We start from the raw sequence: 26,485 nt of genomic DNA on the forward strand, positions 1-26,485 counted from the left end.
GGATTTAATTAAAAAGTACACACTTAGGGAAGTAGAACATAATGGGGAGAGAGGCAGGGTGGCTTTTCCCCTCCTTTCTTCCCCAAACTAATTAGCGTTGTATTTTAAATTGTTTATGTGCCGCTAATCATTGTAATAAATCATTTATACTGAAAAAGACACAGTTGGCTGTGCCCGCCGCGCGGGTTCCGCTCGCCAGGCTCTATCGCGAACAAATTGATCTGGAAGTGAATTTATTAACCACTGGGGAAGAAATCATTAGTGCTTTCTCTAAACATTCCCCAGGTACGCTTTATTGCCGCAGTTTATGCTGTAACTAAAAGGAGCATTACCCAGGCCCATGTTGTAATTTCCTCGCAGAGCCGGCAGCCCACTCCCAAGACAGGGGGTGGGAGGGGTTGGGGCATTCCTGCCTCCTCGCCTGCAAGTGGTCTGATGACCCCAGCCCTTCTGCAGGGCTGCTCATTCCAGAAGGGGGCTGCCCTCCTGGTGCCTTTCAGTGGAAGAGTGGTTCACAGTTGCTCGTGTTTATGTCTCTTTCAGTGTGGCTTCCAGTTGAGGGCTTAGCCTCAGGTTTGGAAAACTGAGGGGCAGGGGCGGTGAGTCACTGAAGTCAGATAGGCTTGTCATGGACCAGCTTCCACACCCAGAGATGGAAGGCATCAGTGGTGGGCTGATCGTATGCTTGGAGGAACAAATATGCCTGAGCAGGGACCCAGGCAGAGCAGGGGCTGCTAGGAGCCTACTCTTCCTACAAACATCCCCAAGGCCCTCCTCCTGCGGGCCCAGGGGTCTCCTCCTAAGTTTGGCTGGAGCAGTCTGTTCTGCTTGGCTTCCAGCTGAGGCCGGCTGCCCTGTGAGTCCCGTCCCCTTCCACTGCAGGGCCAGGGTGGTGCTCAGCACACCCCACACGGCCTGACGGGTGGCAGGCAGGGTGACTGTCAGCTCCCTGGCTGCAGACCCCATGCCTCAGTGCAGCCTGCGGCCACCCCGGCCCTCCCAGCAGTCCAGCTACCCAGCGATGCTTTCTCTCCCTTTGCCCTGGGAGGCTTCAGACCCCTCTCACTTCCCAGGGCCTGCACGCCCAGGCCCTCACAGCAGGCTTCCTCCCACCAGGTTTCTGGAAGGGAAATTCACTTCTGAACCAACACCTTCTCCCTGGGAATCCACGGCTGGTCTGAGATACACATGTCTGAGACACAGATTCCTGCCTGTCTGACTCCACTGCTCGCGTTCTTAGCAGCTTCCTCCACTGGGGCCCCACGAGCCTCCTCAGCCAGGTTAGGGGTTTGTGGGGATCTGGCTCGTGTGGGCCTTGCCTTCAGTTCTTTTCATCGAGGTCTGCAAAGGAGGGAGGAGCAGCCCCCCAGGCCTCAACAGGAGGCCCCAGGATGGCACCTCAGGCAGGCACCCTAGGGGCTGTGCTGGGTCCACTGGCACCTAAGAGGCTCCTCCCACTCCTGGGGTCTCCCTCCCAGCCTCCTCACCCTCCCCTGCCTCATCCAGCCCAGGGGCTAGCAGATGGGCCCTGGCTGCTCCAAGAAGCAAGCAGGACCCAACAGCTGGCTAGGCCAAGCCTGCCTGGAGGGTCCCCTCGTGGCATCTAGAGAACACATTTAAAAGTTTGAATTCAAAATTGATTTTGAAGGGCCCTAATCTCCGATCCCCTGGCGCTCACGGTGTGTCTGCAGCTCCTGCCAGACTCTCGTTTTCTGGTTCAGCGCGTTGGTGCTCGCGTCTCTGATGCTGTGAAATTGAGACTCGTCTGAGAGTCCGTGCCCTCCTCCTCCTCTGTGGAGATTGCAGGTCCCTTGGGAGCCCTGTTTCATTAGATGGGTGACACGGGCTTTGCCGGTGCCCAGGGAGCAGCTGAGTTGCCGCCTGGGGAATTCAGCTTCCAGACGTTTCCCTGCTAGTACCCACAACTATGCAGCTGCAAGCAGCATCCTGATAAATAACTGGGGGCTGGCTGCAACAGACCAGGATGGGATGGGGCTTGGGGAAGCTGCAGATAGAGAGAGGCTTGGACCTGGGGGTTTTCTGTAGCAAACTTCAGGGGCTTTTTCCTCCAACTGCCCCACAGAGGTTCAGACTAGGCAGGGAGGGAGGAGTGGTTATATCTTTAAGCTCAAAGGACCCTCAAGAGGGGAGCTGTGGGAGTCTGTGCCAGGGGAGGGGTGCCCCGGCCACAAGTGCAAAGAGAATGACTGAATTGCCAAGATTACACAGATGCCTGAGCTCCAGGCCTCCACCCCAACAAGAGAGTTGGGATGGAGTATTTACTCAAGAGGCCTGCAATGCCGGAGACCCGGGTTCAAGCCCTGGGTTGGAAAAGATCCCCTGGAGAAGGGAGTGGCAACCCATTCCAGTATTCTTGCCTGGAGAATTCCATGGACTGAGGAGCCTGGTGAGCTATAGTCTATGGGGTCACAAAGAGTCAGACATGACTGAGCTACTAATACTTTTACTTTCAGATGCACTGAGGGGGGAAGGGGGCTTCATTCCTCACGGTCTGCAGGGCTGAAGGACAGAATTGCTGTCCCTGTATCTAAAAGGTAGAGGGTTTATATTGGGTTGGTCAAAAAGTTCATTCAATTTTTCCTTAAGATTATGTGGAAAAACCCGAAGGAACTTTTTTGGCCAATCCAATATTTGCACAAGAGCAGTTATTTCTCAGCTGGAGCCCTGGGGTGGGCCTATTCAAATTCCTGAGAGTGGCAGACCAGGCACTGCTGCAGTTGCGTCTGTGTTTGTTTCTTTGAGCTACATAGCTCCAGGTGTGTGATTCAGGACAGCACCAAGCCTGATGAAGGCACCCATCTCTGGGGAGCCTGCCTATCTGCATCAGCTCACTTGGCCCAGGAGACTCTGGTCAGTAATATCTCGATAGCTTCTGTTCAGTCTCTTCATTCATTAACTGAACTGATGGTTAAAAAGTGATCACTGTAAAAAAAAAAAAAAAGTGATCACTGTGGGGTTCAGTGCTGGAAACACAGTGATGAATAAGACAGAGTCCCCAGAATAGGTCTTCATGGCACTTGCATTCTTATGATAAAAGACCAAACATTTTTCTTAGGTAAAATCACAAAAAAGTAAAAACAATTACAAATTGTGGTGAAAACTCAGAAGGAAATGACCAAGGAGTTATTTAAATAAGGAAATCAAGAGATCAAGGCTGGCCTTCTAAGCAGATAACATTTAAGCTGAAGCGAAAAGATGAGAAGGAGTCAACCAACCTCATGAAGAAACAGGAAGGGTGTTCTGACAAGGGAGAAACAGCAGGTGCAAAGGCCCTGAGGCAGGAGGGAGATCTGGACTCTGGCTAAAGCTCGTTGGGGGTGGGGGAGCAGAGACCAGACCACACAAGGATATCATGGGTTTGATGAAAAGTGTGGGTGATATTCCCAGCCCCCTGGAAGTTGAAGGGTTTCAAGCGAGCAGAGACCTGACCTACTTTGTTTTGAAAGATTTCTCCAGCTGCTATTTGAAGTTGGGTTATCGATACGAACAGAAGAAGCTGGTGGGGGGCTTAGCTAGTAGTGTGGTGAAAGACGGTGGTGGCTCTGGAAGTGGAACAAAGTAGGTGAGATGGGATACAGACCAAGCAGGGAAGAGGAATGAGGATGATGGAAGATCTGAGGATGACTCTGAGTTTCTGCCCTGAGCACCAGGATGGATGATGGTGTTAGGGCTGTGAACAGAAGCCTAGGTAAGGGTATAGGTTTGAGGGAGGAGATCTAGAGTCCTATTTTGGATCTGTTGCTTCCTAGGCATGTCTGGGGCTTCCCAAAGATGAGAAGAGAAGACCTCCACCCATGCTGGAGGGGCACACACTGCAGATAAGTATGCAGTTAACTTAGGCATCATTCCCCATGACAACCTCCAAAGAGAATGTGCAGCTTCTGATGTTTCAAAGTGCCTCTAGGTTCTGTCTGCAGCTGCTCCCGTGTCTCTCAGAGTTCCCCTTCCAGTTCTCTACTGGGTTCCCTAAAGCTGGTGCCTGACAGCAGGCTATGCTGGGTCCGGCTTCCCTCAGCAGCAAGGACCCATGTGGTGTTATCTACCCCCGCTGGAAGGTCCCCACGGGCTCAGGCTTCTGGATGCACCATACCTCAGGAGGTTTGCCTCCACCAGAACCGACTGTAGAAGTGCCAGCTGCTTTTGGATTCTGGCACAGAAATTGGCTCCCTTGGGGGGCCCTGGGGACCAGGGGCCCATTCTTCCCTGATGCGTCCCTGCAAGGGGTGTTTCAGAGCCACCTTCTTTTGGCCAGGGCCAGGCCCAGATTGGGTCCAAGCAGAAGTTCACTTTCCCCATCGCTTAGGAAAAAAATGATGTGATGCTGCCTCTGGAGAGAGCAGGGAGGGGGTGGGGCACTTCCTGGCCAGCAGCCTGGGTCCAAAGCCCTGCTGAGTCACTCACAGGTTCCTTGGGCAGGTTTGTGATTTCCCTGACCTCGGGGTCATGAGGAGGATGAGCGTTAACGAATCTAAAGCGTTTGGCTGTAGTGGGCATTCATTGTGGAGTGTTATCATGAGGTCAAACACACCCACCGTGGCTGCAGATGTTTGGGACAGGACTGGACAGTGCTTTCCTTCGGCCTCTACAGTGGTGGTCTGTGGAGACCAGAAGGAACTTGGCACTTTAGAGAAGGCAAGTATTGCTGGACCCCTTTAAATTTCTTACCTAGGCTCCTCTCCAGGCCCCCCTTCCCCAGTCATCTCATTCACCCGAAGCTCCTGGCTATTGACTGAGGCTCCCCCACCCTTGTGGCTCTGGGTCCGGAGCCATCAGCTGTCCTCTCACAGCTCAGCCTTCCCCAGTGAAGCTTCTTCGTCTCTCTTAAGGCCACAACGCAAACATCTCAGCCCTGCCTCCACACAGCCTTTCTGCTCCTTTCTCAGCCCCTGAACCATCTTTGTCCTTAGATTCCAGTCCACATCCCCTTGCTGGCCCAGCCAGAAGCCCTGTCTAGATCCCATAGCAGCCACAGCTTCTGAAGGAGCAGCAGGTGAGAAGCCTGTGACACAGCAGAGCCTGGAGACAGTGCCCTGCCCGTCACTCCTCCTGGTCTTAGCCCAGGCCCTGCTCTAAGCTTGCCCCCAGAGTCCCACCGTAGACTCACCCATGTTCAGGCTGCACAGGAGAACCCAGAAGCTGCTCCAGCAAACCCTCTTCACCTGGGCTGTTCACGGAGGCCATGGGGTGTGTGCAGGGGTGAGAACTTGAACCTGGGAATCAGGCAGGCTGGGGATCCAATCCTTGCCCTGCCACCTTCCGGCTGTTTGACCTTGGGTAACAGCCTGAGCCTCCTTGGGGCTCTGTTGAGTGAGTTAATCATTTAGTGCCTCGGGGTAAAAATGAGGATTCTCTGAGACAACAGAGGTAGTGAACGGTGGGTAAATGGTGGGTTTTATGAAAAGACATATAAAGTCCCAACTGAGGGGCCTCCTTAGTTTTTTGGTGTTGCTGAGGTATAATGTATATGCGGTAAAAGGCCCAAGTCTCAACTGTTCAGAGAAGTTTTCTATATGTGTGCACCCATTCACACACCACCAGGTTCAATATAAAGGACATTTTCCGGCCTTCAGCAGGCTTCCTCACACCTCCTGACAGGTGATAATACATGCCATTATTCTGACACTGATCACCATGGATTGGCTTTCTGTTTGGGAAGTACATACAAATAGAATGATACAGTGTGTGCCTTTCTGTCTGGCTTCTTTTGTGCCACATTGTACTGTCTGATTCATCTATGTTGTTGTATGTATTGGTGATTCATTCTTTGTTGTGGCTGTGTATTATTCCATTGTATAAGCATAGCATAATTTAGTATCCATTTTACTGTTGATAGACATCTGTGCAGTCTTCAGTTTGGAGCTATTGAGAACTGGGAACATCCTTGTGCATCTCTCTTAGTGGACATAAACTCTCACTCTTTGGGTGCATACCTAGGAAGAGAATTGTTGGGTTGTCAGAAGTACATAAGTTTTTTTAGCTGACTTTGTAAAGCCACTTTGCCAAACGTTGTTATAAGCAATTCATGTCCATTATCTAATTTGATACTCTAAATAATCCTTTAAAGTAGGCTGTCCTCATTTAGCAGGTGAATATGTTGAGCCTGGGCTGGGGAGTGATGGAGTCAGTTGAGTGCATCTCTCTGTGTGGACCACTTTCAGGGTCTATATGGTCTTCCTCTCCTCCAGAGTCAAAGGGGCCAGTCCCCCCACTGCACTGTCCAGCATCCCAGGAGCCGAGCCCCCACCACAGGGAGTTGAAAGTCACGGGAGCCCCACATCCCTCCGTCATCAAACCCAGTACGCAGCCGCCTGCCTGCAAGGGGGTGTGCGCACAGAGGTGGTAATGAGCGTGCTCTAGGTGGCTGTGGCCGCGCGCTTCAACAGTTGTTCTCGTTGGCTTTTGATTCCAAATGAGTAGGAAATGCTATTAGTTCAGGCCTCGCCTGGCGCATGGCAAGGCCCTGGGATAGGAGTGCAGTGAGACGAGAAATTGTGGAGATAAAACTGGTGTGAAATGGAGGCCTTCGCACAAGGCTGGATGTGTCCGTGCGAAATGAAGTTACTTCTGAGAAAACGAGATTTAAAGAGATTCTGCAGAATTAGATTACACTTTCAAATTTCCTTATTAAACGGGATTGATGCTGAGGAGGGGCCGCCGGCTGGCTGTGTTTGGGATCCTACATTGCAGTTCCAGGCCCAGGTGTGGACCCCGCTGGGTACAGGCGTCTTGCAGGTGGCAGGGACCCAGACCCTACCCTCCAGCAGCTGACGTGGATATGATGATTGTAGACTGATCATTTCTGGATAATTTCAGCCACTTCATGTGGGTCCCTGTGGACAAAACCTCAGGGCTCGTGCTCCTCCATTTCCTGGGGAACGTGATATTGAGAACAGAGTACCAGGCTTTTCACTTGTGGGTTTTGTTCGAATCAGAGCTTGATTTTGAGCTACGATCCACTTTTTGGATATGTTGTGGGTTTTTTTTTTTTTTAATATAATTTTATTCATTTATGGCTGTGCTGGGTCTTCACTGGTGCACAAGGGCTTTCTGTAGTTGTGGAGAGTGGGGCTACTCTTGCGGGCCCTGGAGCTTGCAGATTTCAGTAGTTGTGGCACACAGGCTTAGTTGCTCCACAGCCTGTAGAATCTTCCTGGTCCAGGGATCAAACCCATGTCCTCTGCATTGGCATTCTTATCCACTGCACCACCTGGGAAGTCCTGATATGTTGTTTCTTTAAAAGACAGTTAACGATCATATGACCACTCGAGTGTATATGTGTATATTTACGTGACACCCATGCATGCATGTGCTTGGATGCAGGGGTATGTCTTTTCATGTGATTTACTGAGCACCTACTAATGCTCGTGCTGTGCTGGAGCCTGGAATAAAGTTGTTCTGGGGAGAATAAGCAGACGTGGCCCTGCCTCTTAGGGACCTAGTTTGCAAGTGTGCAATTCCATGCACATGTGAAAGTGTGTGTGCAGCTATGTATGTTTGTAGGTGTGACCTGCATCTGGGTACCTTCTGTGTCTCCTGACCGCTGTGATGTCTGCCTCCTGGGTCTGCTAGCACCTCTAGGTGAGCAGTGCCCAGCCCGACATCAGAGCAGATGAATCCTGAAGACAGGCTGCTGGGCTTCAAATCCCAGCTCTGTATGACCTCTGACAAGTCACAACCTTTCCAGTGCCTCAGTTTTCCCACTGTTAAAGTGGAACTAGTTTTCATCTTCAAGGGCATTTGCTGGTTTCTGTGAGGAGAGGTGCATTTAATGCCAGATGTCATCCTACATGTGCCTGAAGACAGCCAAGAAATACATGCTAGAGTTATTCCCTCTGTGCCGGTGGGGAGACCAACAGGTCTTGAGAGACGCAATGATTTATCCAGGATCAAGACCAGGGCTCTGCACAGGAGACCAGACTGGGGCTGATCCATGGAGCCCCCTGCTTCATCGGCCTGCTGGAGGAGAGTGGGTGCCCTATACGACCAACAGAGCCTAGGACAAGTTCAGAGGGGGCAAAGGTATCAACAGTGGACAGGAATGGGGTCTACATGGTGTGTCAAAAAATAATGAAAATCATCAGGGTACCGTCTCATAAGGCAGTTGGGAGGCGAGCACTGCTAAGTATTCAATCATAGGTAGATCTCCCTCCAGAATACCCTTAGTCCCCAGGAGAGTCCAGCCCTGGCTCCCTGCCTGCCCCTCGGGTGAGAAAGGGAGGCCTAGCGCTATGCTGGGCAGCTGTATTGTGCCGTGTGAATGCGGTTTTGGAACAGTACCAAGGCAAGTGGGGCGATGACAAGAAATCCCAAGCCCACACCTGCCTGTGTCCCAGGCCTCTCAGGGCACCCAGCGGGACCTGCCCTGAGCTGTCACACCTTGAGCTGCCATAGCCCCCGTCTCCCCTGACTGGTCCCTGAAGCTGCCTGTCAGATAGATGCGGCTGAGCTCCTCCTGCAGACGTTTGCAGTGGCCACTAGACGATCCTTTGGGTAAGGCTCGACTCTAGTCAGTGCCTGTATGACTTTAACCGTGGTGGCACGTTCAAATCAAGTGATTCCCCTCAAAATGTGTCCATCACGGGCTGTAGGGCCCTGAGATGGAGCTGTGACTAATGTCAATCTTCCCCACGTGCTGAATGGGCTGACACTAATCGAGGCTAAGTTTGGACTGCTAGGTTTGGTTAGTCCAGAGCACTTCACTTGTATTAGCTCCCGGATTCCTCACCGAAACTGTAGCAGTACTATTCTCATATTCGTTTTATAACAAAGAAGCACAGAGCAGTTAAGGTCATATAGTCAAAGGTGTCAGATAAAACCAAATTGAAGGAAACTCCATAATAACTGCCCTGTACTCTTCAAAGATGCTAGTGTCTTGAAACACAAAGAAGAGCTTAGGAATTCTTCCAGATTCAAGTAGACTGAACTTGACGACTGAATGAAATGCAGGATCCAGACTTTTATTTTGCCGGAAAAGGTATATATTGGGGGAACTGATGAAATCTGAATGGATGGGTAATGGTATTAGATCAGTGGTAATTTTCTGGTTTTGATCATTGTACTGGAGTCATGTGAGAGACTGTCCTTTCTATTAGGAAATCACACCAAAGTTTTAAGGGGTGCAGGGGCTTCATTACTGAAACCAACTCTCAACTGAGTCAGGAAAAGAATTATAGGAAGGGAAGGAGGAAAGGATGTAGCTGCATAGATAAGCAGGGAAGGATAAAGTAAATATGGTTTTAAAAGTTCATATTTAGAGGTTTGGGATAAAGAGTATACATGAATTCTTTCTGTTCTTGCAAAATCTGAAAGTTTGAAGTGTTGACAAGATAAAAAGTTAAAGAGCAAGAAAACAAGTGTCAGAACAGGGAAGACTTCCCAGGGTGCATGGTAACAATAAACAGACACCTGTTTGTCAGTCCCAGCCAGTGACCAGACTCTGGGCTGTGGCTTCCTATGCAGAACCTTGTCCTGTCGTCACCACAGCCTGATGGAAGGAAACTGGTATGGCCCCATTTCACAGAGGAGAGTTGGAAAGATAAAGGGATTTGCACCAGGCCCTCCAGTGACTTGGGACAGTTCCCAGACTGGAAAGTAGACTTTCTGAGTTCAGGGTCTAGGCTCTTCACCTCAGCTCCACTGTTGACTCTGACCTCTGGGAAAGAGTGGGGTGGGCAGGACCAGGCATTTTTCTTCCTGGATCAATGGTGAAAGGAAGGCTCTGGGGCAGAAGCAGACGAGATCCATTTGCAGGATGGAAAGGGAATATTATTCCTAGATTTTGCAGGGAGCGGAGCCAGCAGTGCCAGACAGTGGAAGGAGTCTCAAATACCAGGTAGAGTTCTGGGTGGTGGCCACAGTGGCTTCCAGCAGGGGGGCCACAGGGCATAACCTGGAGTGACCCGGGGCTGGATGGGGTTGGCTTTCTGGGGAGGAGGACCGGCCCTTGAGATCACTAGGAGCGGAGGGAGTGCTCCACAGCTGGGCTCAGCCTGCTCTCCAAACTGTAGACATGGGTGGGCCCAGGAGCCAGTGGCCTGGGCACTTTGGAAAAGTCCGATCTGAGGGGCAGGCTGGCCGGGGGTAGGTGGCAGGAGTTGCTGAAGACTTGGGTGTGGCCTGGCAGACCACTCCGTGGGGTGTGGGAAGAGCTGAATGACCTCTGGCAGTCCCTCCTGGTCACCCGGACTGTCTGGCTTTTCCCCAGATTAAAGAGCTGAGGGTTAGTGTCTGGCAGCCGGATGAGTCAGACTGGGAGCCTGCCTTCTTCCTGCATCGGCCCGCCCAGGGATTCAGCCTGACCAGGGTAGGGGTAGGGTAAGGGTTGGGCTCATCTCCCCTCAAATATCCCCCTGCACGCCCCAAGATTTGGGGGAACACTCGAGCTGAGTGAATTAGTTTATTTTGCTGGGTCCCGTGTGTATGTGTGTGTGTGTCTGAGCGTGAGCCTGCACGCGTGTGCAGGGGCAAACACCATCCATTGTAAAATATCAGTGTTTTCATGGGTGAGTAGTAATTACTGGGTAATGCTTTAAAACCTTTCCTGAAGGAGCGCAAAGCTGTTTTTTTCTAAAGTCAGGAGTACATTAAAAGGATTACCATGTAGATTTGATTTTTAGATAACACTAAAATGGATCCCAAATGGACTTCAGCAAAAGGATGCTATCTCCTTAATGGAAAGTGCATGGCCCGAGGCTCAGCTCCCAGAGCCGGGCAGGGGAGGGAGGGAGGGAAGAGGTGTCTGCAGGGCCGACTGGCAGGCTGGGTGGGGGCTGGGGAGGCAGGACAGGGAGGAAGAGCCCGGACCCTCTGGGGAGCATCTTGCTCCAACTGGGGAAACAGGGAGCGTAGGCGTCCTCCTTAAAGCCCTTTTACCTTGCCAAGGGTGTTTTCAAGTCCTGGACCAGCCCAGGGAGAACAAATAGCGTGAGTGTTCCCTAAAGAAGGGAGGGGTGAGTCAGACTTTTTCCAGGACCTCAGACTTTCTAGGCAGAGCAAGCACAAGGTCCCTGGATGCTCTGGAACCTTCTTGGCCAGGCTGACCCTGGTGTTCCGTGTCTCAGTGTCCATCAGACACTTATAGGAGCCACGTGGCTTCTTAAGAGTTCTCCAGAGCCCAGAAAGTAGAGCGTCCAGTAAGCACCCAGCCTGGAGCTGGGTGTTCAGGCCTTACAGAGCACCTACGTTATGCCAGGCTGGGGACCTGGGGCAGCATGTGGGTTCACTCCCCATAACCTCCCTGGGTCATCCAGGTACCCCGTCCCAGTGGCGATGGAATTACCATGTGGTCCATAGCCCTGTAGGCTTAGCCTCTCCAGGAGTCAAGCCAGATGGAATATGGAGCAGGACAGACACTCCTAGTGCTGGGATCCCCCTTCATTTGGGGGTATAACTTAGTGGACCCTGAGTACATCCCCTGAGTAAGGATGTTCCAGCCACCCCCAACCCCCCAGCAGTGAAAGCACAAGTGTAGAGCCCTGGGAGGGCCCAGCACGTCTGGGAAGGGAGCCAGGCCTGCTGCCAGCCCAGGGGAACAAGGGGAAAATCAGCCTTAGGGAGGCTGGATAGAGGCTTTGCCTGGGGTTTTCCAAGCTGGAATTTATATGCATAGCTATGCTGGCTGGCTATCCCTCCACAGGCCCCAGGGACAGTTTTGCCCCCGGGAGCCCCCAGACCTTCCCACACCCAGCTCTTTGAATCCTTCCTGCATTTGCTCCCTGTAGGCCAGGCCTTGGAAGGACCCCCTGGGCCCCCCTCAGCTCGCAGGCATGTCTGCTCCCCAACCAGCCTCTCTGGGCTCCTCAGAGCTCTGTGACCAGGCTGGCCCCTGTCAGCGGAGACACAGGCAGGCCTGAGGACACAGCCAACCTGAGCCCCATCACTCTCTCAGACCAATTAACCTTTAGAGCTGCATTAAGGAAATTAGGCAGCGGACTTCCCAGCTAACAGATGGGCCCTGCGGGGACTAGAGGAGGGAGGAAGGAGCGAGCCCAGCACAGGAAGCCTGGCCTGCCTCCACGCCGCCCTCACCTGTCTTGCTGATCCTGGGTTCTCCAGGGCCGCCCCCTCTCCCAGAGGAGGCAGCGAGGCCCAGAAGTGCACAGGAGGGACGCAGGACCCCAGAGGCCAACTTGATGCGGGGCTTACATGAGCCGTTTGGCCTGTCTGGGTCTCAGTTTCCCCACCTGTAGAATGAGAGCATTTGCCTGTAAGAACTCCCGGGTCCCCTCTGACCGGACACCTGTGGACTCAGACTGAGGTCCTTTGGAAGCTACTTCTCTCCTGAAGCCTGAGGAAGGGTCACCCCTGGAGGAAGGAAGGGAATGGAAGCAGCTCGGGTTGGAGTGGGGGTGGGGGGAGCAGTGAGGGGGAGGGCCGAGAGGAGGGGTGCCCTGGGACTGGAACTGAACCCAGAGCCTGGGGAGTACGCGGGTCCTTGGGAGAAGATGGGCCCGGGAAGAGGGAGCCTTCAGGGGCTTGTTGGAAAACTGAGGGGACAGGAAAGAGCGGGCTTTATCTTCCAGAGGAGACCCCTCAGCCCAGCAGTGCCCTGGTCAGGGAAGGAACACCCCCTACCCCCACCACCCCTGTGAGGGGCTCTTAGACAAGGGTCACAGGCAACCCCGCTGTCCAGCCTGTCTCTGAGACCCCCCCACACTTTGTCCAAGCCTGGAATTCTCCGCACCGGAGCCTCAGGGCTCCGCATGGATGTCCAGGTCCCCTGGGGACGTCTGCCCCCTCCTCCTTCTCAACCACCCCTCCCCGTGGCCTCAGGGCTGGGGCCCTAGGAGCCGTGCCTCTACGCACATGCAAGCCCACGCCTGCATGTGGTACCAGTGTACAGTGGTTGCGTGTGAATGCACTTGCTTGCTGCTGGGTGGTCTGCCCCTCCCTCCAGGCAAGGCCATGCTGAGATTCCTGTCCTCTGTACTCACCATTTTCTTGTATGCTGGGAATCATATGGACCCTGGGAGCCGGCCAGAGTCTCCAAGTTTCTTACTTTGGTAGGATGGGCAAGGATGCAGAGGCACTGAAACTACCCTTCCTCAGGCTAGGGCAGGTAGGAAGTTTGAATCTAGCTAGAAACATTCCTGGGGGCTTTGCAGGTGGCCCAGCGGGAATCAGTCTGCCAATTCAGGAGATGCAAGAGACACAGGTTTGATCCCTGGGTCAGGAAGTTCCACTGGAACAGGAAATGGCAACCCACTCCAGTATTCTTGCCTGGAGAATCCCATGGAGAGAGGAGCCTGGCGGGCTACAGTCCACAGGGTCACAGAGTTGGACAAGACTTAGCCACCGAGCAGACACACAGGCAGAAACATTCCTAGGAAGGCCACCAACAAGGCCAGGGCCCGCTGTCTCCTCAACACCAGCCAGGAGCTCCAGAGCTCCTGTGCCCCCAGGAGTATCATAGGAGCACCCCACTTTCTTCTCAACACCCCCACAACCACGAGACTTTAGCCTGATGTGTCTGGTTAAAAAGAAAACACACTGCAATGTGAGGATGACCTGAGGTGCAAACAGATCTAGGAGTCCTAGTGGACCCCAAGCCCATGATGAGCTTCTCAGGGCTGCTGGAAGAGCTGAGGGGCTGCCTGAGGACGCCTCAGATATACGGTGGGCCACACAGCACAGGGGACATTGGCTGGATGGAGAGGGGTGACTCAGGGGGGCTGGGCCCTGGGGCTGGTTGTGTGCCTGCAGCCGAGCGGACTTGGGGCTCCTGCAGCTTCTGGAGGGAACTTCATGGGCCAGGGGAGGAGGCTGGGCCTTGCAGCCCCACAGCGTGGGACCCAAGGCCAGGAGAGGTGGTTGCCAAGGAGACAGGGAGGGATCCTGGGAGGGGGCAGCAGAAAGAAGCAGAGGGACATGTCCTGAGCCCCAGCGCCCACCGTGTCCATCTGTCTGTCCGTCCGCAGGTGTGCCGATGCTCTCCGTCCAGCCCAAAGGGAAGCAGAAGGGCTGCGCGGGCTGCAACCGCAAGATCAAGGACCGCTACCTGCTGAAGGCACTGGACCAGTACTGGCACGAGGATTGCCTCAAGTGCGCCTGCTGTGACTGCCGCCTGGGCGAGGTGGGCTCCACGCTCTACACCAAGGCCAACCTCATCCTGTGCCGGCGCGACTACCTGAGGTGGGCGGCCTCCCCCCACGCCCCCCACCCCGGCCCACACCCCGGCCCTGCCACCCCAAGAGCCCCCTTCTCCACGGCTGGCACTGCTCTGCCCTGCCTCAGCCCGCACACCCAGTGTACACACATGCCTGCCCCTGACCCTCGGTGCCCAGCACTTGTCCACGGTGGGCATGTCTCTAACCATCGGGCATCCAAGAGGAGCCTCCCAAGGGCACCAATATGGTTCTGCCTCTGCCTTTGCCAGGCACTTCTGACCCACCCTGTCCCTGGAATCTAGGAAGGGACATGGTGGAGGAGCTTCCAGGAGCAAGTCGAGGAGTGAGTTCCATCTTCCCTGAGCCCCCCTGGCCTGCTGGTTTCCTCCTCAATCTCCCCAGGGCCCAGCTCTCCATCCTCCAGGTGGGCCCTGGGATTAGACACCCCCATGCCTGCAGAGTCTGGTAGGTAGCCAGACCCTAGAAGAGCCACTGATGCTGGATTTAAACTAGTTCTGAGCCTCTTTCCCCAGCCTCAGTTCACTCCTCTGTAGATAGTGAAAATACCAACACTTCCCCACCTTGCATTCCTCAGAGTTCCAACTCACCCCTCCCCTACAACCTGGATCCTATTCCCTGGGGCCGCCTCCCCCAGTTAACCCCCACTTAGGCCATCTATGACATCAGCAAGGCTGGAAGGGGGCCACCAGGCAGGGGCCTTGGCTGAGACCCAGCATCTGCATTTGGCTCCCATGCAGGGTGCTGGGTGGTGGCCGGGCCTTGCGGGGAAGGAAGGCCCATCGCATTAATTAGTAGGTCGTGGCCAGGGTTTCTTGGCGCTCCCTCTGCTCAGGACTGGGCTTGTTGCAGGGGAGGGTGCGATTATCAGCAGAGGCTCCCCTCCTTACCCAAAGAGCCTAAGATTTACCTGCCTACACCTTCTGCCTTTGCAGGAGGTTTTGTTTTGTTTTTGTTTTTTTTTAAGTGGTGCTGTAAACCAAGATGTGTGACTCAGACGGGCTGGAGGAGAGATGCTGAGGCCAAGAGGAGGGGTTAGGCACTGGGGACTCGCCCCTCGGCAACCTGGAAGCGGCCTCCAAGTCTTGAGGTTTAGGACATCACCTGGGGGCTAACCCAACCAGGCTGAGGGGAGATGGCAGACCAGCTGACATGGCCAGGGGTGGCCACAGTGCAGGAGGGGCTCACCCACAGGGTCAGTGCATCCACAAGCACCCTCGGCCCCGCCGGCTACTGGAGCCTGAAGATATTTTCCTGGGCTCTGGCAGAGGCCCAGGAATGACTCTGAGGCTACCTGGGCCAATAGGCCAGGGGGCCTGTGGGGCTTCCTTGAGTTGCTCAGTCCCAGAGAATGGCTGTCCAGAACCTGCCCCTCTGCAGTGACTTCTCATTGGACTGGTGGCCAGAAAGGCCCCTCTTGGCAAGCAGATGTTGTGGCCCAGCCTTTGTCTGCCTTAATCTGAGCCACCAGGCAGCTCAGGCTGATGAATAATGGAGCTACGCTCATCTGCAGGCACCTGAGCTAGAGCTGGACAAATCAGGGATTAGAGGGCCTCCTGCCTGCCTCTCGGTCTCTGCCTCACTTGGGGCTTGCTCTGCCAGTGTGCAGAAGGGAAGCGAGGAGGAACCTGGCTGGCGCATACCCCTGGAATGTCCAGTCAAGGGCAGGCCTGCATGGGGAGGGAGTGAGTTCCCTGTCCTTAGAGCTTTGCAATCAGCAGCCAAGAGGAGGGGTGCCTGCCCCAAAGAGGCTTTGTGCCAGATGTCCTTGAAACTTCCATTTGGCATCGGTCCTGTTTTTAGAATCATCTTTAAACAGGATCATCTAGTCCAGCATCCCCATTTTAAAGAAGGGTAAACTGAGGCTCGAGGGAGTTAAGCAAGTCACACCATGAATCAGTAGCGGAAAAAGACCACCCCATAGGGTTTTTGTCAGGACTGAATGACTTGGTCTTTGGAGAGCCCCTAGAACAGTGCCTGGCATATAGCAAATGCTATGCAGGCATTCACTAAAGGAGCTGTGGCTGAGAGGTTACAGTTTTCACAACAAGCCTGTGAAGGGTACGTTTCAGTCCCCATTTTACAGTTGAAATAAATGAGGCTCAGAGAAACTCAATGACTTGCCTAAGGACACACAGCCCATGACTGTCAGACTATGTCTAAGTTCAGGCTTGTGTGAACCTGCAGTCCTTGCCCAGGGCCCAGCCTACTGTTCTGGTAGCCCCAGGTACTTGAGGGACCCCAGTGGGAGCCCTCATTGTCAGTGAAGCCAGGGGACAGGCAGTATCAACCAACTCCCGAGTCCCCACAGTCTCCTTCCTGAGTGGCTGTGAAAATTTCTCTGAAGCCTGCTCTCTTAGCAGAAGCTAGATACTGTCATCTGTGCTCCTTCCCTCTGGCCGGGGCCCACCTGCTGAACTATAGGGGTAGGGGGCAGGTGGTCCCCCGAGTCGAGGCAACTCCCCTGCCCCCCACCCCCACAGGCCCCTGAGCCCTCTGCACCCTTCCCTCTGCAGGCTCTTCGGCACCACAGGAAACTGCGCTGCCTGCAGTAAGCTGATTCCAGCCTTCGAGATGGTGATGCGGGCCCGGGACAACGTATATCACCTTGACTGCTTCGCCTGCCAGCTCTGCAACCAGAGGTGAGTGCTGGTCTGCCCCAGACCCAACCCACTCAGCAGCCCCTATCAGACACCTGCTGCCACAGACCAGGAGCGCCGCGGAGGCATGCATGGAGACGTGGGTTCTGAGTGCATGTTGTTGTAAGCATGTACGTGCATGTGTGTGTTTTATATATGCCTGAGCCTTCTAGCCAAATGCGTGTGCTCTGATACCGTGTGCGCTCATTTGTGGAGTTCAGGTCTATGCAAACGTGACGGACAGGGCCATGCATGAGCTGTGTGTACATTGTGTGTTGTGTCCATGCATGTATTTTTAAATGTCCATGTACAAGGCGGGTCTGTGTGTGCTGTGTGTGTGATGGGTGAGTATGCCTGTGCATGTGTGTTTTAAATGTGTGTGCACAACAGCCCTGTGTGTGTGCTACATGGAGATACCCGCATGGACGATCTAATGAGAAGGGGTTCCCAGACCTGACTGGTGAAATCCCCCTGGGGAACTGTCACTCATTCCTGCGATTCTGGTTCCAGCCCAGCCTTCTTTCTGGTCTCTTGGCCCCTCCTCTGTGCCCCGCCGCCCTGTGGGAGACCGTGGGGACCTAAGGAACCAGAGCACTTCAGCCCTGACTAGGGGCCAAGCCCCAGAAGGCAGGCCCTTTGCTCAGGAGCCCCCAGGTCAGGAAAGAACTCATACAAGTCTTCCCAGAGGTTGAGGTCCAGGGGGTCCTGCAGGGAACACTGGTTTGTCTGGGGCTGTGCCCAGACCCACTGCCAGGAGGGCGCAGTGAAGTTGCAGCGCCACCTGGTGGTTGAAGCGGGATTGGCTGGGACCAGGCCTGTGACCCTGGGGTCCCACTCAAGGCCTCCGACCCGCTGGGGACACCTTTGGGGGGAAGGGCTGAATCCTGCAGGGCTTGAGGAGGATGGGGAGGCGCAGGGCCTTCTCTGGGTTAGAGGGAAGATGGTGGGACAGGGTCACTTCTTCCCGGAAGGATGTTCCAGGAAACCCACAGATTCTGTTTAGAAGAAGAGTGCCCTTCACTGAGCCATCTCCTTAAGGTGGGGTGGGGAACAGAGGGTTAGAAAAGTCAGCCATTTTATCCCTTCTTCCTTCTCCATCTCTGCCTCTCTCCTTCCCCCTCCTCTCTTGGTCTTTTCGTATCTCTTTGTCCACCTCTCTTTCTCCCTCTCCTGGGCATCATTTCTACACCTTCCCACCAACCCCAGCCCTGCCCCCACCCCCTGAGAGACCTGGCAGAGGAAGCCTGTGGCCTGGGCTGAGCCGGGGTGACTGGCCAGGTTTGCTTGGGACTTTCCGGGATCCTCTCTGGAAAGCTCAAGGCACAGACTCCCAGGACCTCACTGCCCACATGTCCTCCTCCTGGGCCAGTGGGGTTCTGCCTGGAGCCCCCACCATCCACTGGGACCCCACCATGGCCTCATTCTCCTGCTTGGATTTTCCAGATTTTGTGTGGGAGACAAATTCTTCCTGAAGAACAACATGATCTTGTGTCAGATGGACTATGAGGAGGGGCAGCTTAATGGCACCTTTGACTCCCACGTTCAGTAACGCCTGGCACCTGGCCTCCAGGCCCATCTGTCTGTCCATCCACCCGCCTGCCCACCCGCCTGGCCGGCCAGCCGCTCTCCTGTCGATCAGAACTCCTCCGTCCTCGATGGGAAGGACAACCCTCCTTCTGCCGCTGCCCGTCTGTGTGTGACCCCTCCTGGGGCCAGGCTGGGCCTGTACAGTCTGTCTTCTGTATATAAATGGGAACATTTATTTTATGAGAAATGTAATGCGATTTTATTACTGGCGTGGATTAAACTTATGAATGTTTCCGGAGAGGTTACTCTGCATTGATCACATGACTGACACAGACCTGGGGGACCCTCCCCTCAGCTTGGGAGTAAAACAAGGCCCTCCCTCCGTTCTTGGCAGGGAGGAGGGCCCTAGAGCAGGATGTGGGCCTCTAGTGTGTGCTGTTGTTGGGCAAGGGAGTTCCAGGTGGGGTTTACAGAGAAAAGCTGAAGGGGAACGGACAACCCCCAGTACCCCCCAACCAGAAGTGGGAGTATGCTGTCCACCCCCCATCCTCTGGCAACCATATACCCTGGCCCCCAGATGAAAACTTCCCTTTCCTGGGATCCTGTGTTACATTCCCCCCAGAATGCTCAGTCAGGAACCCAGCTCTGATCTCCCTCCATGGTAAGACCCCAAATCCCCAGCTCCCTGCTGTGGGAGCACAATCCTGAAACCTCTCTTCACCTTCAGGGGGACAGACAACATTTGCTGTCTCTTCCTTACAGCCTGGGTCTTGGCATTCTGCTCCTCTGGGTGAGAGCGAAAATCCTGTTTCTCTGTAACTCAGCCTACGCAGGCTGGAGGTTTTCATTCATTCAGTCGGCAAACCTTAATCCGCTCTGTCTCAGCCCTGTCCTGCAAGTACCAGACGAGGATGAATCACGGATCGGACAGAGTCCGTGCCCTTGAGGACGAGGGGGAAAGCCAGGAAAACAAACAGATCACATCAAGGTGAGGACGAACGCCACGGGGAGACCCAAGACAGGCCGATTCCCTCCAGCAGACACAGGACTGTTTGCGATGACTCCAGAGAGTCAGACAGACAAGTCAACACCACACAGACAGATACGTGTGCTGACGAGGAGATGGACACACACGTAGGTGGGTGTGTCGGCAGAGACAGGTAGGGACAGCCAGGAAGCTGGCAGGTACTCAGACCGGAAGACAGCCAGACAACCAGTGGCTGAGGGAGGCCGTGGCTGTAGCCACAGTGCCGAGCACACGGTCTGGAACTGAAAAGGTGTCACTGAGCAGTATAAGAGAGAGGCTCCTTGGATCCAAAGCCGGAACAGTGAAGGCTGAATGGACAGGCTCCTCTAACCATCAGGCCACTCACTCCCCTTTCCCCAGGGACTGTTTTTATCCTGGCCACAGACCAGAGCCCAGATGAAGTCAGCCCACAGCTTCAAGCTCTGCCTACTCCTGGACAAGGGACTTGTTGCCTGGATGGAGTCGGGGCTGCACTGTGACCTCACATCACCTGCCCCAAGGCCTGCTTCTCCCCTGGAGTGACGTGGGAGGACACCTGGGCTCTTGGGGGCACTTGGAGGAGGTTGTGTCTCTAAGATATGATTTTATGGCCAGTGACCCAGTCCACAGGAAGGGATCGCTATGGCCAAGGATCTTGGGTTAAGAGTTCTCCACTTTGGGTCTTCCACCTTCTGTGAAGGAGCTGCATCCATGTATATGAGAGAGAAGAGAGGCTGCAGCGGGTTTTTTTTTTTTTTTTCAGCAGGTATTTTTGAGTGAGTCTGGTGAGACCAGGAGCTGTCATCTATATGTGACCATGTGAAACTGTGAATGGATCTGAGCACATGAACTGGAGGCTGAAGTCCATAGTGAGGGATTTTTCTTGCTCAACATGAACAAGTAAATTATTTCTCTGGACTGTAGCAGAGTCCCCAATGCCAGACCCTCCCTGGGCCCTGATGTCTAAGGATGGCTGTGCCCACCCCCAAAAACCCAACTCCTAACTTCGGAGTTTGCCACAGATAAAGTTGTAATGCAAGTTAATTGCATGGTTATCGAGAGATAACAGAGCCACTCAAATGCAGTTTCTGGGCAATTACAGTTGTTTCCAACAGAGTTACCATATTGCAGCCATGAAATAACGTGTCATTTTGCAGTAATTATGTAATTAACTTGTCTCACACTCTAGGTTGCACAACAATTAATTCATTCACAATGAGATTGACTCAAAAGTCAGGCAGCTAGGCTTTGAAAGCCCCCAAGAGCAGAGCCAGCCTTCTAAGATGACCCCAGCCCCACTCTGCCTGACGCAGACCTTGCCGGGGTGCTTCCTCAGCCTAACATGGTGTGGAAAGTTCCAAGTCCAGCATCATGGCTCCACTTACTTCTGTCTCACTGTCCTCCTCCAGGAAATGGGGATGATCTGTTTCCTGGGACAGCCACAGGGCAGAGATCTACACTGTGAAGTGCTGTGCTTACATGAGCTGGGGTCACCATCCTGAACATCATGAAGTCCTGAGTAGGAGACCCTTTGCCCAGGAAGACCCATAGCAGTTCACAGCTGCCCCCATGAAGAGGCCACACAAGGCCTTGCCTCCGCAGGTGTAGAACCAATAGGTGGGGAGGAGAGTAAATCAGAGAGGGGTCCAATCTCTCTGTAGCAGGGCAACCAAGCTAGGGCTGGAATGGCTACTGGGAGCCAGGAATTATGTGCCTGGAAAGGATTTGCAACCCCCCAGGAGAGATGCAGGAAGACCCTGATTTTCTCCACTTCCCTGGTCACTGTGTAGGAGAAACTTGGTTAAGTATAGCGCATAAATGGTCCTGACCTGGTTCTCCTTGAGGCTGCCTCCCACCACAGAAGAATGGATTAGAGAAGCCAGGTTGTACTGAACATGAACCAATAGAGGCTCAAGCCTCAGCCTGGGGCTTGTGGGTGGTGGGGATATGGAAGGCCTTGCACTGTAGTGGTGATTAAATCCCCTCTATCCCCAAACAGCCCATGGGACCCCATCTCCCCTCCTGCTTTCCTTAGTGGCTTGGCGTCAAAAATACTCTAACAAGAGGCCTGGGGCCCATGGAACATGGCATGTGCGTATGCCCCCGCTCCTTGGTCTAAAGCTGGACCACAGAGTCTGTGTTTGGAAAGAAGTTTGATTCTAGCCTTGAGACTACTATAGGGCCCATCCTGAAATCTCACATGGCCCAGAAACTGTGCCCCATACCATGAGACACATAGGAGCCACAGGTGGGATCCACATGAAATCTCTGCCTGGGAAATCTCATTTCTACATGGAGACAGCTGCTCTTTCCCTTAAAGCTGTCAGAGATAGTGAAGGGCAGGCTGAATCCGGCACTGAGTGATCCCCAGCATCACCCACCTGGGGATGCCGCCACCAGGTGAGCGTAGGGTCAAGAAAGATGTTTTGTAGCTGAGATTGTGTGTCACTCTTGGTGAAAACTCCAGTAAGAAAATTCTGTCCATCTGCAAATCATTATTTCGCTATATGTTGTTGGTGTTTGCTTAGTCACTCTGTCGTGTCCGACTCTGCGACCCCATGGACTGCAGCACTCCAGTCTTCCCTGTCCTTCACTATCTCCCGGAGTTTGCTCACACTCAAGCCATATCATCCTCTGTTGCCGCCTTCTTCTCCTGCCCTCAGTCTTTCCCAGCATCATCAGGATCTTTTCCAGTGAGCTGGCTCTTCGCATCAGGTGGCCAAAGCTTGCTATGTATTACCTTCCATACTATAATTGCTTAATAATGAATAGAGAAGAGCTGACATGAACGTGAGTTGGTGCAGAAAAATACTTGATCCAGACTGGTTTATCATGAGAAAATGATCAAATGAACCGAACACACACCCACACACAGAACTAACATCCAGCAAAAAGTGCTGGTTTATCAGTACCTAGTGAGCAAGCCTCATCTCTGTTCCTGGCCCCTGGGGCAGACTCTCAGGCTAGTTTATCCCAGCAGGACTGGGAACCTCCTGCTCCCAGATGCAAGGTTTGAGGGGTGTCCAGATTCCTTCCGACTCTTGGTACCTCCAGAGTAGATTGTTCTTAAGCTCCCTCCTGTTGGGGCCATTTTTTGTCCCCCACCAACAACCCCTCCAGCCAGTGGGTCTGCCCCCAGTCTACCAACACCTCTCTGTTCCTGCTACCATGTTGAGCCCCTGAGGACCCAGTGGCCTCCAACACTCACCAACTCTCCCCTTGGGACTGGATCCAGTGTTCACATAATAAGTTTCACAGCAAACTTCTTTCCACCCTGTGCTTTCTCCCTTTCACTGCCTACACCCTTCTTGTGGGATCAGGGTGCCTCCGGTGGTGTGGCTCTGCGTTAGACCCTCACGACCCTCTCTAGGGTCTCAGGGCTGCACCTAAGGAAAGGGAACGCCATTGCTGCTCCGGCATCCATCAGGGGTGTGGGGCAGAGGAGAGAGGTGCTTCACTCTGAAACTGCTGTAGCAGGAAGAAGGAGAGGCTGGACCAGGCCTCAGGTAGGAGGGAACCCTGTAGCTCAGAGACAGAAGTTAGGTTTAAGAACCTATTTTCAGTGTTGGGGGCAGGGGAAACTTGGATGCAAATATTTTGGACTCTACAAGATGTTTTTTATTCTGGGGCCACATCGTTCTCCTTCCTGAGAACTCATAGAAGCCCTCTGTGCTTCTGGGTTCCCCAAAACACCGGTCGCTCCTGCTCTCCAGATGCCCAGGCTGCATAGCTACCCAAGGCTTCCAGTGGGTGCTGCTCAGGCCCCTATTCTCTGCACATGCTGAGAGCCCCAGACAAGCAGCCCAGTCCCAAGTCCATCCCACCGGCACTGGGCTTTACAGAGACTATGACTTTGGCAGAGAAAGGCTGAGTCCCTCGGGCTGCTTGTAGCACCCAGTTCAGGGGTCTGCATACCTACATTCTCTTGCCTTTTCTGCAGGCACAACCAGATCCCAGAGAGAAGCTAAGATGGGGACTTGTCCCTCTGCTTGACTTACAGACTCATACCTCCTGGATCTGCTTTGTGAGCGGAGTGGAGTTTCCTATAGTTCTGGCAAGTCCATGGTTGTCTCCCAGAGTCTGAGATGCTGAGGGACTGAGGCAGTTTCCAGGCCACACCTCTTGTTCCACCTGGTCTCCCGCTGCACTTGGGAACATGGGGGCTTGCCCCATAGAGGGGCGAAAGGCTTCCCTAGAGGACCCAGGCTCCCCTTCTTCCTCCTCCGTCCCCATCTGCCAACACAGATCAGGGATCACTTCCCCGAGATAGAGGGACAGGAAATAAGAGAGGGAGCAGGAAGGGAGGAAAGGGAGGAGGAAGGGGATGTAGGGGAAAGAAACAGATGAAAAGAGATGAGCCAGAGCGGGAGAGACAATGGGCAAGAGTCTGGGAAGAATCTGCTAACTGCAGGGAAGACTTGGGATAGGGGCCACCATGGTGGCAGAGGGCAGTGTGGTGTGGTGGTGGCATGTGGCCCAGGAGCCAGTTGTGTGGGTTCAGATGCTCCTCCTCTTGGCAGCTTACAGCCTTGGGCAACTTACTTAGCTTATAGATCAGGCATTCCTCATCTTTATAAGGGGTGTGTCGATGGTACCTACTTCTCAGAGCTGCCTTGAGCATTAGCTGAGTCATCACATGGACAACGCTTAGAACTGCAGCAGGCTCATGGTAAATACCAGAACATGCAGTTCCACTGCTGGAACATTCACTGCATTCAGCCATGTCTAGGTCTGGTCCTGAGGCTTGGAGCCCTCTCATAGGAGGCCTGGGCTCCCCACGGCAGCTTCCAGCCACACCCCGCTGGTTGTTCTCGGGCATCGGTGTGTGCTCCCTGGAAAGGGCACTGCACTCTGGGACCCAGTGGGCTTTCAAAAGCAAAAACATGCCAAACCCAGTGGAGCCATTCTAGAGCTCTGTTGTTTAGTTGTGTCCAACCCTTCGGGGACCCCATGGACTGTAGCCTGCCAGGCTCCTCTGTCCACGGGATTTCCCAGATAAGAATACTGGAGTGGGTTGCCATTTCTTTCTCCAAGGGATCTTCCTAACTCAAGGATTGAACCCACCTTTCCTGCTTTTCAGGCGGATTCTTTACCACTGAGCCACCAGGGAAGCCATAACTCTATTAGGGAGGTGCTATTTTTGTTACCCCCATTGCTATGGGTGCCACTATTATCATCATCCCCATTTTACAGCTGAAGAAACAGGCTCAGAGAGCTGTTCTAGTAAGCAATAGAACCTAGATCTGAATTCAGACCTGGCCTAACCAGATTCCATGCAGGCAATTTCCATATGAGGTGAATAGCTAGAGGCAGCCTCATGCAGGGAAAGGATCTGAGAAGACACAGTTGGTTTGACCTATGACAGAGCCCCTGGACTTCCACCTCCCCAGACTGCCCCTGTGTCTCACAACCCATCCTCCAAATGAGGACTTATTTCTTGGGTAAGGATGGCCCTTCTGTCCCTTACTGCTCATCCTAACTGAGCCTGTCACTGGGCCTGGCCTGTGCTGGGTGCTGGGTTGGAATGGAGCAATTCCAGGTGATGGATTAGAGGCAGTGCAAGGTGGAGCAATGGTGAGACTCCAGCAGCTCATCCACTCCTGAGGTTGGAGGTTTCTTAGTCACCAATCCCAAGGCTGGAGGTTTCTCATTCACCCAATCCCTGGGTTGGAGGTTTCTCAGTGAGACAGTCCTGAATGCATCATCATTCATTCAGTCAGGGAGCCAGCCCATCAGTCAGTTGACAGTCATGAATCAAGTGTCTGCCACATGCCAGGCATGGTTCTGGGTGCAAAGAATGGAAATGCCATTGGAGAAGGCATATAGGGTCCTTCTGTCTGTGTCATTTACACCCTAGTGGGGGAGACAAATGATAAACAAATTGATCAATAACAAGCTAAATATAGTATCAAGTGGCTTGAGGGAGGCTTACTTCAGACAGAGTGAGAAAGAATAGCCTTTTCTTGCTCACTCTTATAGACCATATTAATCAAAGAGCTCACTTTGGGGAAGTTGAGGCCCAGAAAGAAAGCAATGTCTGTAGGCACACTGTAGCCAGACTGGTTTGGAAGCCTGACCTCCTGCGCCTCAGCCTGACCCAGGGCTCTGTCTCCTGCATCCTGAGACCTGTATTCCAGCCAAGGATCTTCCTTGGGACACAACGCCTGGAGGACAGAGAGCATCTCTCAGCCCTGATGCCTACTCGCTGCTCCTCTCCTTTTGTTTTCTAGGTTAATGAGAAATAGTATTCCTTAAAATACCAAGAAACTGGGCTTGGGTTCTTGGCTGCCATCACCAATCTCCCTGCACTGTAATACCACTAACTTGGGACACACTGGCTGGATCCATGGCTTCTGGGGATTCTAGTCTGATTGTTCTAAACACTTGGAATTACTGCCCTCCACAGAGGATGCATCAGGAAAGTAGGCTTCTCTGCAGACTCTGCATGACCAGTTTTCCAGGGAAGAAGAGGTGCTTTAAAAGCAGAAATTGGCAGTGCCCAGAGGGCCACAGGACAATCCTTTACCTCTTCTCCAGACCCTCACCACCCTCAGCTCTGCTGGTCTGTTCTGAGGGCTCAGTCTTAGGGCTCCTACTGGACTGACCTGGCCCAGAGAGGGGCCAATGGAGCTGGGTTTCTCTTGACTGTGTGTCACAGAGCTGAGGCTGGGGGTTCCTGCTGCTGCCAACAGTGCACCCCATCAGGCACCCTCTGAAGGAAGGGTGGTTTTGTCTGACCCCTGAGATGCCCCTCCTGCTTCATCCTGGCCTTTCATCCAGGGCTATAGATTTCCAGAATCCCCCTGACAGTAGAGCCCCTTACTTCTAGATGAGGGTCACTAGGCCCCCACCCAGCCCTATCAGCTCGCAGTGAAGAAGTGAGGGGAAGTTTCACAAAGTAGGGTTGGTGTAGACACTGGTTCTGTGGGGCTCAGGAAACACTGGACCCCCTTCTCCAAGTCTGCACAGGCTGGATGCCCCTCATTCTCAGACCCAGCTGGCCTGGCCTGTCCTTCACCCCCTCTCCTGCACCTGTCTTCTTACTCAGGGCCTATTTGGAAGCTAATCCCTGTGTTCATTAGGTGACCCCTCCTCCTGCCCCTCTGCTTTCATTAGAAACAAGAGAGCTAATTACCAACTGCTCTGAGGCCCCACCACAGGCCATTTTA

General features: G+C 53.6%; 1 protein-coding gene across 1 annotated transcript in view; it reads left to right on the forward strand.

Moving 5' to 3' along the window:
• LMO1 (LIM domain only 1) overlaps window positions 1-18,603 on the forward strand; it is a 41,273-nt gene extending 22,670 nt beyond the window's left edge. Inside the window, exons 2-4 of the mRNA XM_061132855.1 lie at window positions 13,938-14,151; window positions 16,661-16,786; window positions 18,227-18,603. Coding sequence (XP_060988838.1) covers window positions 13,938-14,151; window positions 16,661-16,786; window positions 18,227-18,332 — 446 coding nt within the window. The 3' untranslated portion in view covers window positions 18,333-18,603. The remainder of the gene's footprint in view (window positions 1-13,937; window positions 14,152-16,660; window positions 16,787-18,226) is intronic.
• The last annotated feature ends 7,882 nt before the right edge of the window (window positions 18,604-26,485 follow it).

The sequence above is a fragment of the Dama dama genome, chromosome 1 (genome assembly GCF_033118175.1).
Source record: "Dama dama isolate Ldn47 chromosome 1, ASM3311817v1, whole genome shotgun sequence".
Classification (NCBI taxonomy): Eukaryota; Metazoa; Chordata; class Mammalia; order Artiodactyla; family Cervidae; genus Dama; species Dama dama.